Here is a 20,606-nt window from a genome sequence, read left to right on the forward strand (position 1 = left end):
GATAAGAGCCAAGTAAACAGAGATGATCTGCAGAATATTTAACAATTTAAGTTGCCAGCAGTGTTCATGTTTAAAAGAATAACTCTATATCTACGTTGTCATTTTAAAAGCAGTTTCCATATTTTGAATTAAATGCACAGATTCATGGTTTCTTGAAATTAATGTGATTATGGAAACTAGCTGGCTCCCATGCTGCAGTGTCAGATGGTGTATGTGCATTTACTCGCTTGCCCCACCCCCCACCCCTGCAGATGACTTGCTCCAGGGCACCAATGCTATGGCTCTTTTCACTGTATCATCTCAAATGTCACCCATCTCTCAGGCACCTTGTGTGGACTCCACAAATAACTGGTGAATGACTGAGAAAAGAAAAAGATCAGGATCTGCCCCTCATCTTTGTGGGCACCGAGCCTCAATTTGATCTGGTTTTGAGTATGGGCATTTCAGAAGCAATATTTATCAACACACATATAAGGATGATATACAAGCCAGGACACTACTTTGTTAGTGGAGAGTAACCGACCACACAGTGTGCTGGGCGCTGGCTATGTTGGCTTCTCTGGAGGAACAGAACTGATGGAGTGGGAACTTGGTATAAAAGATTTATCAGGTTGGTTTATACCAAAGGGACCAGTTAATCCAACAGTGATTGTCTGTGATGGAGAAGCTGGGAACCTGGTAGCTGCTCAATCCACAACTCTGAGCCTCAGCAGTCTCAGGCTGGAGCTGGAGACCTTACGAATTCCTGGAAGGCTCCTGTTTTCAGAAAAAGATGGCTTCTAATGTAAGCCAGACATGGCGGTGGTAGTGGCAACAGAAGGACAGAAGCACTGACTAGCAAGGTGCAAGCACACAGAACTGCTTCCCATTTGAAGCTCTTTTTATCTGGGATTTCTGGAAAGCTCTGCCTGCTCTGGGGGAGGATCTACTCCATTCATTTCACCCTTCCTACAAACACCCCCACAGATGGCCCAGGGGCTTGTCTCTTAGTTGAATCTAGTTCCTATCAAGTTGAAAGTCAAGATTAATCATCACAACTGCCCTTCCCCTAACAGAAGCCTACATGGGAGTAGAGGAGCATACCATAAGAAATTTGCTTGATGATCTTAGACTCTAATTCGTAGGCTTAGAGGTAGGAACCAGGTCTTACCTGGCTTGAGTCCCAGCGGCCGGCCAGCCTGTTAGACCCCTCCACATAGGGTTTTCTGTGAGCGATCTGCATGCCGTCCTGTCTTATTACTCTTGGATGAAGAAAGAATATTAGAAATGTTTAACTAAAATATTCATTCTTTGAGCTTTCTGTTTTTAGAAACCATTCTCCAACTATTATTAATGCATCCATTCCTCTGAGAGAGCAAAACTGATCAGACTTTAAGCTTTATGTTGTGGCACCCATTATGTTCCCATAAATAGAACGTCGCTGTACTTGGCGTTCTGGAGAGCCTTACATGCAGATTGTTCCTTGGGATATTTTCCTTGGCTGGGGTAGTGATTGCATGATTGCATGATTACAGGTCACACTCAGAAGGTGACATTAATTCTGTGCTGTAGAGGTCTTGGTGGATAACGAGTACCAACGGCAGTGTTCTGCAGATTTGTGTAACATCGTTCCCTTGAGAGATATCCTCGGCATTATCAGACTTGTACTGTTTATTGCTTGGCCAAAGCCAGTGCAGTATCCCAGCTTCTTGCTTCTCTTGTGAAATCCCCCCAGGTGGATTTATAAAATAGTCACTTTCAACTCAAGGATGACTTATAAAAATAGATGTTTCACAAAAGCCCAACACCTATAGAGGTAACACTGATAGGAGAAATGCTTCATTTTGTCTCTTCTCCCCCAAGTCTTGTTAAAGAGTTCTTCCTCCTGGACACTGAAGCGATGACAATGTGCCTAAAGGCTTCTTTGTTGGCACAAAACAAACAAATTCTATTATTAAGTAATAAAGGCAGTCAGAATTCATGGTATAAGACTTGCAGGGAATGGAGAGAAAGAGAAATTTGTATCATTTAGTGTTCAGCAAACTGTTGTTAAACTCATAGTCAAATGCCAGCCAGCTAGATGGCTGATGTTTTGGAAATCCCACTAAGGAGTGGGCTACATGTCCCAAGGGGAAAGATTTGGAGTGGAGAAGTGGCATGATGAGATCAAATGTACAAGTGAGACAGCCACTGTGGAGCAATGAGAATAGGTGAAGGATAGGAAGCCTGTGCAGACGTTTAGGGAGAGCAGGCAGGTGGCGAAGGTGGGAGACCCACAGGCAATGTACAGAACAGCACCTGTAGCTGAGTGCCCGTCATGACCTTAAAGTCATATCGGAAAATGAATGCAGACAGTGCCAAGACATACAGAACAGCCCAGGAAAGACTCTGCGAAAGGGCTCTGACTGTGGGTGGAACTGGATCCTGCTGCCGGCTGGGAAGCAGAGAGGCACTGAGGTCTCCTTTGACTTAGTGATGCTTTCTGAGAGCCAGGCAGTGAATTTATAAACAGAGAAGATGGGCAGTGGTGGCTTGCCATTAGAGTAGGCAATAAAGTGAGGGGGACGGCAAAGTGAGTTATTTTGCTTTTGATTTTGAGACAGTAGTGGATTGATCATGGCAATGGCAGATAGCGAGAGAGCGAAGATGCTTTCAGAAGAATTAGCAGGGAAGGACCCGATCTCAGAGGCGATGCAGAGGGATGGGCGGCAGGTACATTATCATTATCTCAGAGAGGAGGTCTTTCTTTCAGATGGAAGGTCAGGACTGACAGCTATGGATTAATCACACCCAGAAGCACCGTGTCCTCTGAAACAGGCAGCATGATTGAGTGCCATGTGGGAAGGGCAGTGAATGGTCAAGACAGTAGGAGATCTGAATGTGTAGAGCACTCCCTGAGGGGACTGGGGTTTGAAATAGAATTGTCAAGGCCTAGCAAATTGGACACTATGGATTTATCAAGTCACCAGTCCTATGGGCCTCAGATCGAGGGATATCTATGATTGGCGCTCTATTTCTTCAGTCACTTCTTTTGCAAGCTGTGGGGGGCTGTCAGCGGAGGAAGGAATCAAAGGTGCTGTCAAGACGTGACAGATGTGCTAAATGCTACAGATGCACAGAGACAGGTGAGCAGGGCTGGTCGTCTTGCAGAGGAACGCTGGCAAGGAGGACCATTGTAGTCATCTCTGCTTGTTGGTCTGGGAAGCTTTAAAATCTAAATTAACCTCCACGTTGTAGCACATCTCCAGGGAGAGAATCACTGTGCTACCCAGGACATTTCTCTCTGGTGGTGGAGGGGGGACTGTGGCAGGGACGCTTGCTGTGAAGTTTGGTCAGGAATATATGAGCCCATAATTTTCTGTTTGAAATAATTTGGTAAGAAATTTACATCAGAAAATTGCAGTGAACTGGAATTAAACAGCAATATTAAGAACTCAGAGGGGACAGAAACAGAAATCATACTTGGAGCTTTCAGAGTCTACCCTTGGGGTTTGGGGTGGTTCAGACAGCACCTGGAAGTCCTCTGAATCCTGTTCTTCTTTTCTTTCTCTTCCCCAGAGACTCAGACCACACTGAACTAGCGCCAAGTTGATAACTCCTTATTTATCTCTTAAAATGAAATTCGGATAGCGGATTATGGTGCCATTTGCTTCTGTGGCTTGCCATAGCCGAGACTGTTTTCACCCCCACCCCTATTGATACCAGTCCTTTGGGGTGGACTATTCTGACCAAATCTTGCTGGGGAAGGGGAGATGGGGAGCAGCTTATACATCCTCCCTCTTGACCCATGGCAACCTCTGGTTTTACCAGCTGCTCTGACTCAGAGCCTTTGGAGTTCCTACTATTGTTGAATTATGAAGTAGCGGAGCTGCGTCCCAGGCACCCGGCCGCCCGCATGGCTTTACCCGAAATAATTACACGGAAACTGTATTCTTTTAAACACTGCTTGGCCCATTAGTTCCAGCCTCTTATTGGTTAGCTCATACATATTGATCTAACCCATTTCTAATATTCTGTGTAGCACCACGAGCTGGCTTACCAGGAAAGATCTTAACCTGCATCTGTCTAGAGTGGGAGAATCATGGCGACTCACTGACTCGGTTTCCTTCTCCCAGCATTCTGTTCTGTTTACTCCGCCTATCTAAATTCTACCCTATCAGAGGCCAAGCAGTTTCTTTATTAATTAACCAATGAAAGCAACAGATAGAAAGATGACCCTCCTCCATCATTTCCCCTTTTTCTGTTTAAACAAAAAAGAAGGATTTCATTTTAACATAGTAAAATTACATATAACAAAACAGTTATCAAGCAAGAATTACAGTTACAATATTTATATCTATTTTTTATCATAACTAAGTAAAACTATAACTATCTATTTATTCTTCAACTCCATCAAAGACTCCAGAAGGATATAATATTACCTAAGCAAACAAGAAATCCAAAATTCTAGAAATGACAGAGACATCTCGCTGCCTGGACAGTCACCCAAAGTTCTTTTGTACCGTTGGGGCATCCATCTTCAGCTTTCAGGCCCATAGTATCGAGAAGACATTTTCATCAAGCAGGAAATTCCAAAGACAGTTCAGTCACTTTCTGCTGTGTCCTGCAGAATGTCTCGCAGACTCTTTCATGAGTCAGGAACCCCAAAAGACCATCTTACCTTTAGGCAAGTTCAGCAGTCCTCTCTCTGTGGGTTCTTTGTGTCCAGTTTATGCAACAGTCCAGGCAAGAACAGGTTCTTGCCCAAATGGCTATCCAACTCCATAAGGAGCCTCTTCGGTGCCCATCTTCCTCTTGAAGTAGATTGGTGCTGCCAGGAACAGACGTGTCTCATTGTAATGAAAAGCCCTAAGTTATTAAAACATTAAATGCCATGTTCTGTAGTCTTTGAAAGATATGAAGAATGCGTTTCTAATTGAAATATATCTCTATATATCTAGAAAATTTAACCTGACTACAAGCTTGACTATTATTGATGATTATCCACTAACAACCTATATTTCCTAATTATATACTTCATTTTTAAATGAACTACATAATCACAATACCTTAATCAAGAGCAGAAATATATATACATATAACAAAATTGACCTTAAAATCCATACCAATGCAAATTATTCATATCTATATCCCCCTTTAAATGTAAAAGAACATTTATAAGCAATATTTGGGAACATGGGCTCAGTTTTTTCTCTCCAAACTGCTTCCTGCTGAATGGGGCGCTGTTATTCAGATCTTTTATGGGATAACCTGTCTGCTAGGTTCATCTCAGTAGGCACTTGAGCAAAGTAATTTTTTGAGGGTGTTCACAGCAACCTTTCGAGAGGGCGTGGTCTATCATACCATATTGGGATAGACGCAATCCACAGGGTCTCATCCTCTGTGAAAACAAAAGAAGACCCTCCCCAAAGCATCATATCCTTAGACCAAAATTCTGAAGTCATAATACCCTTATGATATCTTTTCTGGTTCCACTTGGCAGCCCATATAATGAAATGTCTCTCTGTACTTAGCTCCTTCACAGTCAAAAACTTTAAAGAAAACACAATGTACATAATCCAGACTCTATGTGAATTTTCCATTTTTATGTGGCTTATTTTTCTTTATTTCTTTTAATCTATAACTATCTGTACTCTATCTCTTTAAAGACTTTACCCTTTTTTTAAGACATTAACTTTATTCTTCATACATTTTTTTCTCTCTCTCTCTCAAGCCTACGTACATTCATCCAACAGTGTCTGAATCTGTTCTATTGTGAATCTGTAATTTTTTTACTATCCAGGAGCCCTTTGTTTTGTGCTTTTAAATCGCTAAGCGCTTAAGACTCTAAGCTGTGACATTCTTAGGTCAAAAACAGGTACTGCCTGCTTGCCCTGCCCAGTCCAACATGGTGGAGCCACTCGTGCCTCTGATCCTTGCACATTGCACCAGTAGCGTGGTGGAGCTGCTTGTGCCTCTGAGCCGCAGCACAAAATGACTTCCTTTTAGGCACACAGCGAGTCTAGTTGCCATCAAACACATCATGGCACTTTACTCCAAATGCTCCATTCAAAAGCTCTGTCTCCCGCAGGAGCCAGACAGAGATCGCAATGGCAACACACCCCAGAAAGCCGGCATTTTAAAACAGCCAGTTTTTTCCTGTTGCTGAGTCAGGACAATTTCTTTGTGGCATGCAACCCAGAAACAGCAAAAAGCTGTCTTAAATTTTCTCTCTCTCCTTTTTAAGCCCTCTCAGGTTTTATGTGGAGTTCATTATCACGCTGGGCGCCACTCTGTTGAATTATGAAGTGGCGGGGCTGCGTCCCAGGCACCCTGCTGCCCACATGGCTTTACCCAAAATAATTACACAGAAACTGTATTCTTTTAAACACTGCTTGGCCCATTAGTTCCAGCCTCTTATTGGCTAGCTCTTACGTATTGATCTAACCCATTTCTAATATTCTGTGTAGCACCACGAGCTGGCTTACCAGGAAAGATCTTAACCTGCGTTGTCTGGAGTGGGAGAATCATGGCGACTCACTAACTCAGCTTCCTTCTCCCAGCATTCTGTTCTGTTTACTCCGCCTATCTAAATTCTACCCTATCAGAGGCCAAGCAGTTTCTTTATTAATTAACCAATGAAAGCAACAGATAGAAAGATGACCCTCCTCCATCATACTATTATCTTGATTGCTCCCTTCTGTTCCTTTTGACTTATCAGAAAGTTGCCAGCCAATCAGATGTTAAGGAGGGCTCACCCTCACAGCCACTATGGGCTGCATGCTAACCACTAAGATAGTATCTGTCTGCCAGTTATGAGTTTTCTCACCTCAGAGCTTACACGGTCTTCGTTTCTTCTTCCGAGTGTCTTAGAAAGAAACTAAAGGTTTTGAATGAAAAAAAGGGACAGAGAGGCACAGAAGGCAAAGGAAGTTAGAAGGCCCCTGTTTGTTCTCTGGGGATTGAGTGATTCCCTGCAGACAGAGGGATCTGTAGCCCCTCTGGTGATGAAATACTGACTAGCCTGAGGACAGATTTCAGTGATGATTTTAGAGCAAGAACACACAGTTATCTGATAGCTTCTGTGCGTCAGGTGTTTTCATAATACCCCGTTTAATCCCTTTAGCTACTTTATTGGGAAGAATTAAGAAAGAGAAACTCTCAGGCTGAAGGTGAGGTCAGAGTGAAGCCCAGAAGACAAGGTCAGCTCCTCTAACTCCAACGAGCTCACTCACTTCTCCAGACTCCATTCTGTCATTTCCACGCTGCGTCCATACTCTCAACTAATTTGCATACAGTCTGCCTGGTTTGTAGCTGGGCAAAGCTAGTTTGTGTTTATTAAGAAAGAAGCTCTCCAGTACAAGAAAAGGTGTATGAGACAGTTCTGTTGGCACCTGGTTGTCACCATTCCACAACTGAGCATTACAAAGCCATCATAATTCAAAGCACCGCTCATTGAGTAATTCACTTTGTTATCGGTGCTGCCTGAATAAAACACACAACAAATTAGAGATAACCAAATGCTTAGGAGTGCGATAATACATTCGAATACTACAGGAAGTGCTGTTAGGGAAAGAGTGAGGGGGAAAGGAAGTGGTGGAGGAAGGAAGGTCAGACAACTTGTGGGAATCAGTTCTCCTCCTTCACCACGTATTCCAAGAACTGAAATCAGGTCACCAGGCTTGGAGCCATCTTGCTGGCCCAGGTAATCCATACCCAGTATTCTTAGAAAGCACCTCTGAGAAATAATGTGGAGTTAGTCATGAATTTTTCTTGTTTATTTCTTTACCTTCATGCCTCTTCTCTCTTGTCTCTCATGCCCAGGAAATAAAGAAATGCAATCTGTCCTGTCTTTGTCTAGATCTTAAGTCTGTTTGCTTAGCTCCTCTCTGGTGGACCCAGACACAGTGTGTCTCCACTGAACACCATGTCCATGACCCTCACTGTGTCTAAGAGTCAGTTAGTATAACATGCCTGTGTCCATGAGACTGTTTTTATTTCTGAGAGTCATTTAATCAGCATGCATGTGTCCATGAGGCTTGTCACGTGCAAGAGTCCGTTTCCTTAGTCTTTATGCTGTGCTTGTGGTTTGTTTATGTCCCACCTCTGATTTCTCTGAGTTCATAGAAGTAAGCATGTGGGGCTTGTTACAAGAATCAGAGGCCAGTTCCACCTGTGTTTTTTATGGAGAAAACATTAATTTCCTGTGTCTCTGGGCTTCTTACCCAAGACAGTTATTAACAAAATATAGGCTATTTACATATGGTGATCAAACCACACAGCGTCTTCTTCATTATGAACACTCACCTGAAAATACAAAAGAATAGAAAGAAATGAAAGTGCGATGTCCTCAACATGACTCCTTTTCATTTTGACTTTATTATGGAGTTCGTAAAAATTTAGACCCATCAAAGGCAAAAACATTAATTTCCTTTTCCAGGGAGAAATTTAATAATGGAATGAAGATCAGACTTCATTTTGATATACACCTTATCAATTAAATCTGATTTTTGTTAATAATCTTACATTCTTTCATTTTAAATCAGTCTTTTTTTATTCTTTCACAAAACAGCACATATCTGCTGCATGAGACGTCACCCCAAGTAACGGAGAAATGCAAAACTCTGCAGCATGACTTGAAGTCTTTATCTAACAAGACGAAACGGTAAGTTCCACTCTTCCCATTCAATTTCAAGTAAGTGTTTTGTATTCAAAGCGTTCCGAAGCATGTCTGAAATCATTTGCAAAATAGGACTGTGCTCATTTCAGGATTGTTGGCTCTGAGACTGTTTCCCTGTTGAGGAGGATGGGGGAAGGACAGACAGTGCAGAGAAAGACTGTCCCCTGTGCCCTGGCTATAGGACTCAGCTTATCTGCCCTGGGGCCACCTTTATTATACACTATGTATTCTAGCTGGAATTTAAAGCCCGCACATGCTTCTGAATTTGATGTGTGGCTGAGGCATTATCCAGGGAAAAATGCTCACTTGAACAAAATTTTGCTTACAACATCAAGTTAATGGTTTACCTCTGGCCTCAGTGGGGTTCACTCATCACTCACTGATTGGAGCTTACAACCTCCAATTTCCAATAATCTACTACACCCTCTCCTTCAAACTAGGGCAAAGGCAAGCCAAGATCTCCGCACTTGATGCATGGAAGAGATGTTAGTAGCCTGAGAGTCTGGTCACCGCTTGAGTCATAGCTGGGAAGACTAACCGTGCTGGAGTGAGGTCCTGTACGTGAAGCTTGGAGCTGGGCTGTGCTTGTAATTCCCCTTAAGGAGCATGGACATATACCTCAAGTGCAGGGGCTTGTTTAACACACACAGAGTCCTAGGTTCAACCCCAGTACTGCCCAAAAAAGAAAGAAGTGTGTGTGGGTAGAGGAATCATGAAAGAACGTGTTCTAAATTTCACTTTGCTATGTGCTCGGCTGACAAGGGGCAGGGGAGTGTAACAGGTAAGAGATGGAGCCGATTTCCTCCCAGGAGTGTGTTCCAGGGAGACTGACTCAGGGTCCTTCCTTTACAGGGAGACTGACCCAGGATCTGTCTACATCTTTCCTCCCATTCTTTTCTTAATTCCCCCTCTTGCTTTTCAATTATAACAATGGTGCTGGGGAAGGAAGGAGTTGAGCCAGTAATCCATGTTCTCTCTTTCCTGAGTGTGTGGGAGGTTGGCCCGAGACAAGAAACCAAGGTAGGTGGCCTGGTCCAGTCTACTTGACAACTTCACCTTGGGACAAGCCAGTTTAGGAGTTTTACTTAATGCATCGAGCTCCCCAGAAGGCTGCTTCCTGAGTAAGATAGAGCTGAGGGTTACCCACGATCCAGGGTATGACAGGGAGATGTCTCACAATGGTGCCTGCTGTGTGAAGACTCTTATGCTCTCACATAGAGTTCTCAGACTGTTCTAGAGCATGTCCACCAAGGGAGGGCAGGACCAACATGGCAACACTTGATGTTCCATGCCTCTTTTTGTTGTGTCTGAGTTTCTTAACTACCACGATCCTTGAAATTAGTAAAAAGCATAACCATGTTAGGCCTCTGAGTTGATCCATTTGGATAGCCTAATTCTGTCGAAGGGATGGACTATTAGGGGCGTACCTTCTTTTTCTTCAGACCCAGATGATGAGTGCTAAGCTTGCTGGAGAAATAGCCCATGATGTATGACCTCTCTGCCACAGCCAATGCTCTGCTCACGCTTGTAGCCCATAAGAGCTCTCCAGCTTTTGGCCATCTTTATTCAGAAAGGAGAACCAACACAGTCTTCATCAGCAGGCTCTGGGATCTTTTACTGTTTGCTTATTTGTTGGATTTGAACATATGGGAACATGCATAAGGGATCAAGATGAGGGAGCAAGGAAAAGGAGTGTTCTCCATGCAATACCATAATGCCATTCCAGTTTCCAGCACTGGCAAAAAAGATGAACACAACTTTAACGCCCTCTCTCTCTCTCTCTCTCTCTCTCTCTCTCTCTCTCTCTCTCTCTCTCTCTCTCTCTCCTTTCTTTCTCCTTTCTCATCCTTCCTCTCTTTCTGTGTGTGTCTCTCTCTCCATTCCTCTCCCTCCCTCCTCATTGCCCTCTCCCTTCAACTCAGTACATTGTTAACAGTCCCTGTAATCTGACCTCACCCTTAAGAAAAGTTCTTTCTATAAAACTTTAAATTACACAGTTTGTCTTCCCTATGGGTCCCGCAATGGCTCTAGTTTACCGTAGATGGATTGGAACACCTGTGTCAAGACTTCTCACCCCGTCCATTCCACTCAGTGGACTCAGACTGGCTCAGGCATTGTAGATGGCACTTCACCTCTGTTTCGATCCTGTTGGACCTGCTGTGTTGCAGTTTGGCCTGTGGATGTTACAAGGTTTTGGCTTGCATTTCCAGAGAGATTCTCAATTCAAAGCCCTTTGTGGTTCCCTTTACATATCAGACACACGATGCTAAGAAAGAAGAAAACTACGAGAAGAAAACATTGCCCTTTGTTCTAGCATGCCCCATAGCAATCTCTGTAGCCTCCCCTCAAATACACATCAGCAGAGAGCCCTTGCCTCTGAGAGACTTTCTCACTGATCTTGTCCAGTTTTGCTATTTGAAGTCCGCAGGGGAAGGATGATTTGTACCTACACCTCCTGGGAAAGTACTGATTCAGCAGGGAGATGTTCTCTAATGTTGAACTGAGGTGGGGGAACGGACGATCTGGGTTGCTAGGACTGAGTAGTCAGCTATATAAGGCTAATGAGAATGACCCAGCACATGCTCTCCTGTGCGTATCCTCGCTCTCACCCTGTTGTCTGGGGCTTGATGGCAAGCCCTTTCCTAACTGCTCCTCTAGGCTTTGCCTTCCTCCCACTACGCACACAGTTTCAGCTAGCCCATATAATGAGCCTGTGCTAGGATTCTGTGCAGCAAAGGTCTCGGGAGCAGACACAAATGGCCCACTGCTCGCAAAGTGTTATTCGCGCACACAGGAGACTAATTTCTTTTTCGGTTGTATTGTCTTTTGTCAGGAATTGTACATTCTACAACCAGGGGACAATTAGGAAACTTGCAGGGGACAATTGGGAAAGCAACTCAGTGTATGGTGATAAAAAAAAAAAGCAATTTCATTTTCTTACATTTAGCCCTATTTTTGTCATGGTCTGTTAAAGACTTAGAATTTTCTTTTTCATTGGGAAATTTGTTCCTTTCAGGTTGCTAAAATAGAGTTTAGGAGACAGAGTTACAGTGGGAGAAGAAAAAAAACACTCTTTTTTTCTGCCTAGTGTTGATTACATTTTTGAATAAAAGAATTAAGCAGTAGAAGTAGTATAATCAGTAGAATGAGTCTTATGCACGGCAGTCTATCTGTGTGTGTGTGTGTGTGTGTGTGTTATGGACTTATTAGTGAGATTGTATGGACATGTGCATGCATTCACATACATATGCATGGAGGTCAGAGGCGCGTGTTCAGTGTCTTGTCAGTGTTGATTACATTTTTGAATAAAAGAATTAAGCAGTAGAAGTAGTATAATCAGTAGAATGAGTCTTATGCACGGCAGTCTATCTGTGTGTGTGTGTGTGTGTGTTATGGACGTATTAGTGAGATTGTATGGACATGTGCATGCATTCACATACATATGCATGGAGGTCAGAGGCGCATGTTCAGTGTCTTGTCAGTCACTCTCCAGTCCCAGTCTGAGACAAGGTCTCTCACTGAGCCTGAAGCTCATCATTTTGCTAGTCAGTTTGGCTGACTATTGTCCTTCGGGGATATGTGTAGCTCCTCTTCTCCCTACCACTGGGGTTCAGGCGTACAACACCTCTCCTGATTTTGAAGAGGATTCTGGGGCCAAGCACACATGGCCTTCAGGCTTGCACAGCAAGCACCTTGCTTACATCCCCAGCCCCAAGATTCTTTATTCTCTGTTTAAAACCATCATCTCCAAGGTGAGCAGGGCCTTGTTTTGAGTTTGGCCTTTCATGTCTGCATATAAATTAATTGCTTCTTCAGCATTTATGGAATAAGTAATTTATTAAGTCTGCAAATTAATTTATTAAATCTGCAAAAATACTTCCTGTACAATATAATCTGTAAATATTAAAAGTTAATCATTCAGTCCAGAAGGTTTAACTCTTTGGATGCCAAGTTTCCTTAATGTGGCTCTTTCCATTGCTTTGGGCTTGTGCCTTTCTGGAATTGATTTTCTAACTGATCCCTTGCCCCTGACTGTCTTCTGGTTTCTCCAATGTGATCTTTTTTACTGGGTTTTTTTTTTTTTTTAGAAAGTGGAAATATTAAACTGTATTTAAAGTATAATCTTACCATTGTTAGTTTCCCCATTTCTCAAGATGACAAACTTATTATTTATATATTTTTGCTTGTATGTCTAGAAAAATGGTTGTCTGGCTCTCCAAGCTGTCTAGTGTAGGCTTCATTGCCTCAGACAAATGAAGGCATTTATCTCAGAGCAGTTGCTTCAAAGGCGCCAACCTAGATACAGTCTTAATTGTCCCTTTCTTGGTTCTTTTGACTCTGTTGTTATTAGTCAGATTTTCTTTGCTGTAACCAATACCAAAACAAATCAACTTAAGAGGAGAAAAGGAACTCTGGGGTCACAGTTTTAGATGCTCTTGTACACGATTAGACAGATAAAAAGCATTTATGCCTCTGGTGGGAAGGCAGCATGTTGTGGTAAACAGAACAAAGCTGTTTACCATCTGACTGGAATGCAAAGTCAAAGAGAATCCCACAATCCTCTTCAGATGCTCACTTCCAGAAACCGTAAACTTACTCTCAGACTCTAAATAGAAGGTTCTATCATTCTCAAGTGTGCCAAACTGGGGACTGAGCCTTTCATGTATGAGTTTGTGGGATGTTTAACATCCAAATGTAGCAAGTTTTGAACTTTCTCTTCTTTGTGGGTTCAGGAATCCCTCAACAAATTACAGTTATGTTTATTTAGTTCCCATTGTTTGCCAAGAATGATGGACAACTCTAGAGAAATCTCTAAAAACTCAATGTCTTAATGTGAAATTCTTTCACCTACTCACAGTGTTCAATCTTCCTTCCTGATGAGGGAGCTTCCATGGGAGTCTTCACCCTCAATATTGACCCGGTGATTCTGATAGTCACCTCTTACAGGCAATGGCCCTGGAAAGACAAAGGAAAATCCTGTGCTCTGCATAGCTTATAGAAGACTCCAATTCTACTCACATTCTACTGACTGCTTTGACTCAGTAGACTGTGAATGGGTTTGATGTGAGGTCGGTATTCAGGATGTAGTGTCTGTCTGGGCAGCTGCTTGCAGCAAACATTTTGTTCTATGTACAAGGAGAATACGGAGGTCAACCTGGTATCTCTACTCCATGTGTTTCCAGTAGCTTTGCCATTCTGATCATCCTAGAAATTATAGGCCTTGTCTTAGTTAGAGTCTCTATTGCTTTACTGAAACACCATGACCAAAAGCAAGTTGGGGACAAAGAGGGTTATTTTGCTTACACTTTCTTATCACAGTTCATCATTGAAGGAAGTCAGGACAGAAACTCAAACAGGGCAGGAACCCGGAGGCAGGAGCTGATGCAGAAGCCATGGAGAGGTGCCACTTTCTGACTTGCTCAACATGGTTTGGTTAGCCTACTTCCTTATAGAAGCAAAGACCACCAGCCCAGGGATGTCACTACCCACAGTGGGCTGGGCCCCCCTCCATCAATCACTAATTAAGGAAATGCATTATAGCAGAATCTTGTGGGGCATTCTCTTAATTGAGATTTGATCCTCTCAGATGACTTAAGCTTGTATCAAGCTGACATAAGCTACCCAGCACAGGCCTTCTATGATGTCTCTTCAAATGAAAAGATACCATTCTTTTAAGCAACAGCTTAGGCTAGGGAGGTAGCTCATCAATAGAATTCTTCTCTCTCATGTGCAAGAGGTTCTGGGTTTGCTGCTAGTACAGCACATGCAATTGTGAGTAATAGTTAGAATCTCAGGACTTGGGTGGCAGGAATAGAAGAAGCCAAAGGTCAAGATTTTCCTCAGCTCTATAGGAAGTCTGAGGCCAGCCTGGGCTAGAGACCCTGTCTCAAAAAGAAAAAAGAAATAAAAAGGAAAAAAACAATCTGGACAGATTATTAAGTGGCTAAAAGCCCTGTCTGCTCATTCAGAAGGCCCTGGTTCCATCCCCCAGAACCACACAATGACTCACAAATGTTTGCAGTTCCAGTTCCAGGGGATCCAACACCCTCAACTGAATCCCAAAGGTACACAGAAATACACACAGGCAAAATACTCAGATACACAAATCATAAAATAAAAGAATTTAAAAGTAATGTAAAAGTGTAAAAAAGAATCTTGCACATCTTTTGAATCTTTGAGCATTTTATGCAGCCTCTCTAGTGAGAGGATTAGTGGTCATCCTCAGAAGTAAGCAAAAGCCACTGCCTTGTAACTTTCCACAAAACCATCAAAGCATGAAAGACCCACTTTGTATTCAGACAGTCTCCTGGAGTAAGGTACAATGCTCAGAATTATGATTCAGAATTTCTGTCTGGCACTGCGAGGCTGTGACTTGACCATAGACTACCTAGTCAGTATATGTGTTACTCTTGTATGCCACTCTGTTTTCAATTGCAGTAGAATTTTCTGAAGGATATCTCCTCCGTGGGACAGCATAAAGGTGCTTGTTAAGAGGGTGTGCATGGCAGGGTGAAATGTGAAGTGGATTGAAGACTGGCCCTAAAACTTTGTCATTCTTTATTACCCTGGAGAGAACAACATGACCTGAATTACTATGTGCAAGGCGATGGTGTAAATTACAGCAGATCAGCCAGAATGTGAGCATTTCACTTGACAGCCTGCTAACAAAGCAAGGATTCCTAAATCTCAACTTGTCTGGTGGGAGGAAAGATTGTTTTTAGTCATATGCAAGATCTTCTAAAATGATAAATGACTTGTATCCCTTCATCTTTAAATCCACAATGCCTTAGTTGCGTTTGAAGGTGACATACACAATTTTGTCTCTCTGTTCTCCTCGGACCTTTCTGGTTAGCTTTTAAGGACCCCCAAATCTGGCATGCCTTCTTGCCACTGGTGAAGAGAATTAAGTCAGAAAACAGCAAGCGAAGACCAAATAGCCTATCAACAAACAGAAAATAAGATTTGTAGCTTAAGAGACTGGAGAGATGGCTCAGTGGATACGAGTGCTTGCTGATCTTTTAGAAGACACAAATGTGGTTCCCAGTGCCCATATGAAGCAGTTTACAACAGCCCGCATTTTCAACAAAACATATTTTTCCAACCCTATTGAAAGGGTGTTGAATGAGGCCCTGCACCTCAACAAGCACAAGAAAGTGAACAATCACGACTGGAGAGCTTGAAGGAATAATTTCTTAAGTTCTTCTAACCAATATGCAATGTTTTGTTTTAGTACGTTTGTTTATCTTTTGAAGAAATCTGATTCTCTAAGGTTAAAAAGAAGGAAAAAGTGGGACTATGATCTAGGAAAAATGAAAATAAGTTTCCCCCTGTTACAGGAAGGCCGCTTGTTCATCCTGGCCGCCCAGAACTGAAATCATCACACAGAAACAATATTCATTAAAACACTTGGCCCATTAGTTCTAGCCTCTTATTGGCTAACACTCACATCTTGATTTAACCCATTTCTATTAATCTATATATCACCACGAGTTTGTGGCCTACCAGGAAAGATTTGTCATGTCTGTCTCTGGCGGCTCCATGGTGTCTCTCTGACTCTGCTTTTTTCCTCCCAGAATTCAGTTCTGGCTTTTCCACCTACCTAAGTTCAGGCCAAGGCTGTTTCTTTATTCATTAACCAGGATTCATTTTTTAGGTTCTACTCTTAACATCTCTATGATACAACCCATTGTGAGAACAGGATCATAGTTCACAAATTTTGACAGAGAAAAGCATTTGATTTTATAATGTGAAGCTACTCAGAAGAATTCATCTCGAAATGCTGCAGGAATTCATCCATTTCCTCTTTCATACTTATTTTCCTTAAGTTTCTCTAATGTAACGACATTGACATAGTATTATTACCTTGCATGAGCTACTTTAGTTGCAACTTGGGTGATCAAGTGTCTTCTCTTGGTTAGAGCATGGTTGTTACCTATCTATTGTCATTGTTCAGAATTAATATTTTGAAACTCGAGTCATATATTGCATTGTAATTTCAAAGACATATAGCAAATAGTATGTTCTTATGACAGCACAAGGAGAGATGCCTTCAGTCTGTACCTTGGTGATATGCCTTAGATTGACACGGAAGCTTTCTCAAAGAACATGAACTTGAGAGTTCCTGAGTAAGGAGCATGTCTATAAAGACATTCTTTTTAACTGTAGTACTAGCTGTTTAACCTAGAGTAAAACTGATGTAGACTGAGCTACATCCACTGCTCATGACATTTTTCTCAGCTCACAGTATATTGGGACAGCTAATTATTTAAACAGATATTTGCGACACATTGGCTTTCCTTCTCATTTTTCAATGCTGATTTCACCTCATTTTCTCTCATTTTTGACATGGAGTGTGTCCTGGGCTAGGTGTGGTGGCCCATGTCTTTTAAGCTCAGCATTCAGGAGGCAGATGCAGGCAATCCTATGAGTTTGAGGCCAGCTTAGTTTATATGCAGAGATCCAAGCACGTTAGGGATACATAGTGAGACTCTGTCTCAAAACCAAAACAAGATAAACAATCAATCAAAAACTACCATCACTAACATCACCAATAACAACCAGCCAATCAACCAACCAACCAACCAACCAACCAACCTACCAACCAACCATCCAACCAAACAAAAAAACCAAAACCCAGCATGTCATCCACTGATCTGGACCTCCTCCTGAACTCCACTCTCTAGTAGGTATCCCCCACCCATTTGTTTCTAGCTTGTCTATCCTGGAACTGTCTCAAGCTTCTAACTTTGGAATTATCTTCAGTTCTTCTCTTTTCATAAAAGTACATTCAACCTGCCATTCAGCTTTAGGGACCATTATTACATAACATCCAGAAGCCAGAGACTTCCTACCACTACGCCCACTATGGTTTGAGTCTCTTTCGTCTTTCTTAATTATTCTCTCTTTCACCTCTTTTCTCCTTTAGAGATTCATAACAATTACAACAGATAAATATTATTTTTGTTAGTCAGATTAGATACATTTGCTTCTAACATATTCCAATTTCACTTAAATAAAAGTCAGAGTTTTATATAGGATACAAGAACTTTTTTTTTATAAAACTTTGTATATTTATATACAATATATTCATGATATATTTACAAATATACATAATACCTTCATATACATACATATATAATGTACCAGTAAAACCAGAACAAAGCTATAGCATGCTAAGAAATTGACTGGGCATAAGCAGCTAATAATTAACACAATGTGTGGTTATGTTTTTAACATTAATAGTTTTATGCAATAATAATGTCACAAAAAAGGGGAATAGATCCATTTAAGAAGAATGTTTCTGTACATCATTGTAATAAACATAAGTAGGAAGCTGATTTTTGTGTTAAGACTGTAAAATTGATAAGTCATTGGAATTTTCCATTAGATTAGACAAATGTCCTCAAGGCCAGAAAGATGTAAATGAATAATGCATGTACCACAAAAGAAGAGTCACAAAACACACAACAAACAAGTAAAATAGCAGCTGCAAACATAACTATATAAACAGTGCCATTCCATCTGAATAGAGCAGAGATGATCAAACTGTGATTAAAAGACATGACACAGCCTTCTATTGTCTACAAAACACAGACATTGGACTCAAAAGATAAAACAGACTGAGATTAACAGATGATGTCATCCAAACAATGACCACATGAGAAATGGAATAACTTTAATGATATCAGACAAACCTGACATTTTTGGAGACATGGTTTCCTAATGTAGCCCAGGATAGCCACAAACTAGTAATCTGCCTGCTCCAGCCATCTGACTGTTATGTTCACAACCATTTTCACTGCAAAACAGTCTTTTAAAACAAAATAGTAGCCGGACTCTGATGGAACATGCCTTAAATCCCAGCAGACAGGAGACAGAGGCAGGTGGATCTCTGTGAGTTCGAGGCCAGCCTGGTCTAGGAAGTTCCAGGACAGCTAGGGCTGTTGCACAGAGAAGCCTTGTCTTGAAAAACCAGCACAAAGAAACAAACAGACAAACAAACAAAACAAAAAAGCAAAATAGTGTTAATGAACAAAGACAAAGATTTCCTAATGACTGAACGACCAGTGTCTCAGGACTGTGTAATAACTATAAATGTGTATCCAATATCAGAGTGCTGCAGTATGAAAAGCAAAGATTAGGTTTATAGCCCTAAGTTGAGAGCTTGCTTAGTGCAATGAGGTTCTAAATTGATCCTTAGAATTAAAAAGTATGACAGCAAACAAAGGGAATTCAACTGTAGTAACTGGAGCTGGACATGGTGGCTCATGCCTGTGATATCAGCACTTTTGTGACTGAAACAGGTGAGTTTCTGTGACTTTTAAGCCAGCCTGGGTTAGATAGTGAGTTCCAGGACACTGAGCTGCAGAATGAGACCCTGTCTCAGAACTGTGCCTCTCCCACCTGCAAAAACTCTAATACTCCACTCTCAGTGGTGGATGAACTGAAGAGGTACAAGAAATGCTTGCTCAAAGAACACTATCGATCCGCTAGATTGAACAAGTACCTCTGAATACCCGACTACAACAGTATATACCTCCTCAAGACAGCAAACAGTGTCTAGGATAGTGTATGTGCTGGCTCATTAAAAAGTCAGCAGGTTTAAAACAGAAATAATACCAAGTGCATTAGCTAATCACAGTGGATTGAGACTCAAAATCAATAGCAGAAAAATGATTTTGGAAATTCACAAATATGTGAAAATTAAACAACACTTTCCTTGCATAATATGCCCAGGAAGAAATCAATATAGGAGTAAACCACATTTGATATGAATGAAAACAAAGACTATAACCCAAATTTATAAAAAGCAATAGATGGTAGGCAAGATCAAGGATTTCTCTTTGGTGGTAATAAAAGCACTGTAAAACTATAACATTGTTGAATATCTATGTGAATATAATAAAAACACTGACTGGTACAGTTGCATGAGTGAATCACATATACAAATTATATTTCAATAAAGTAGTTAACAGTTAAGTTTTCCTATGCTCACTGTTTTAGGGTTTTATTGCTGTGAAGAGACACCATGACCATGGAAACTCTTATAAAGGAAAACATTTAATTGGGGCTGGCTTAAGGTTCAGAGTTTTAGTTGATTATCATCATGGTGGGAATCATGGCAGCGTGCAGGCAGACATGGTACTGGAGAGGTAGCTGAGAATTCTACATCCAGATCCTCAGGAAGCAGGAAGAGAGAGTGTCATTGAGTCTAGCATGGACATTTGAGACTCCCAAATCCCACCCCCTCATGATGCAGTTCCTCCAACAAAGCTACATCTGTTCTAACAAGGACACACCTCCACTAATGTCACTCCGTAGGAGACTTTGGGGTCACTTTATTTCAGACCTCCATACCTACATCCACCTGGGGATTTGTTGTAACGTGGCTTCTGGTTGTAGATCCGGGACAAGGCCTGAGGTTCCACACATCCGACAAGTCTGTGTTATGTGATGCAGGATTGTTAGCCGGAGTGAGACTTAAGTGAGGCCCATGACATCAGAGTTATTCTTCCTTCTGACCTTATCTACTGACTCCTTGGTAAATGTCACCCTGTCTTGGTCCTTGACTGTCCCTGCTCACCTTTCCTTCTTCTTGCCCTGAAGGTACCCCTCATACCTGCTCCCATACATGCACAGCCTAACTACCTCCCTCAAGTGTCCGCTCAACCCTTCCTTTTTACTATAAGAGATTTCCTAGTCACGCTACAGAAATTACCACCCTGTTCTACTCCCCCCATTATCTTGTTTGTTTTCTATCCATTCCTTAATGCATAGAAAAACTTAAACATGATATTAATCCTCGTGCTAATGAGATTTACTGTGGTGTCCTCTCCTATTACAACACAAACATCACAAGAGCATGGATTTTTTTTTATTTTTAGGTTGCTGTTTTATTGATGTTCAGAATAGTGACTAATACAGAGCAAGTGCCCAGAAAATATTTATCAAATAAATATTTGAAAAT

The 20,606-nt window shown here is 41.7% G+C and overlaps 1 protein-coding gene across 1 annotated transcript in view; it reads left to right on the forward strand.

The window, feature by feature from the left end:
* The window catches only part of St8sia6 (ST8 alpha-N-acetyl-neuraminide alpha-2,8-sialyltransferase 6), a 134,792-nt gene that overhangs the window by 59,369 nt on the left and 54,817 nt on the right, over positions 1-20,606 (forward strand). The window contains exon 3 of the mRNA XM_057787672.1: positions 8,531-8,623. Within this exon, the coding sequence (XP_057643655.1) occupies positions 8,531-8,623 (93 nt within the window). The remainder of the gene's footprint in view (positions 1-8,530; positions 8,624-20,606) is intronic.

The sequence above is a fragment of the Chionomys nivalis genome, chromosome 13, assembly GCF_950005125.1.
Source record: "Chionomys nivalis chromosome 13, mChiNiv1.1, whole genome shotgun sequence".
NCBI lineage: Eukaryota > Metazoa > Chordata > Mammalia > Rodentia > Cricetidae > Chionomys > Chionomys nivalis.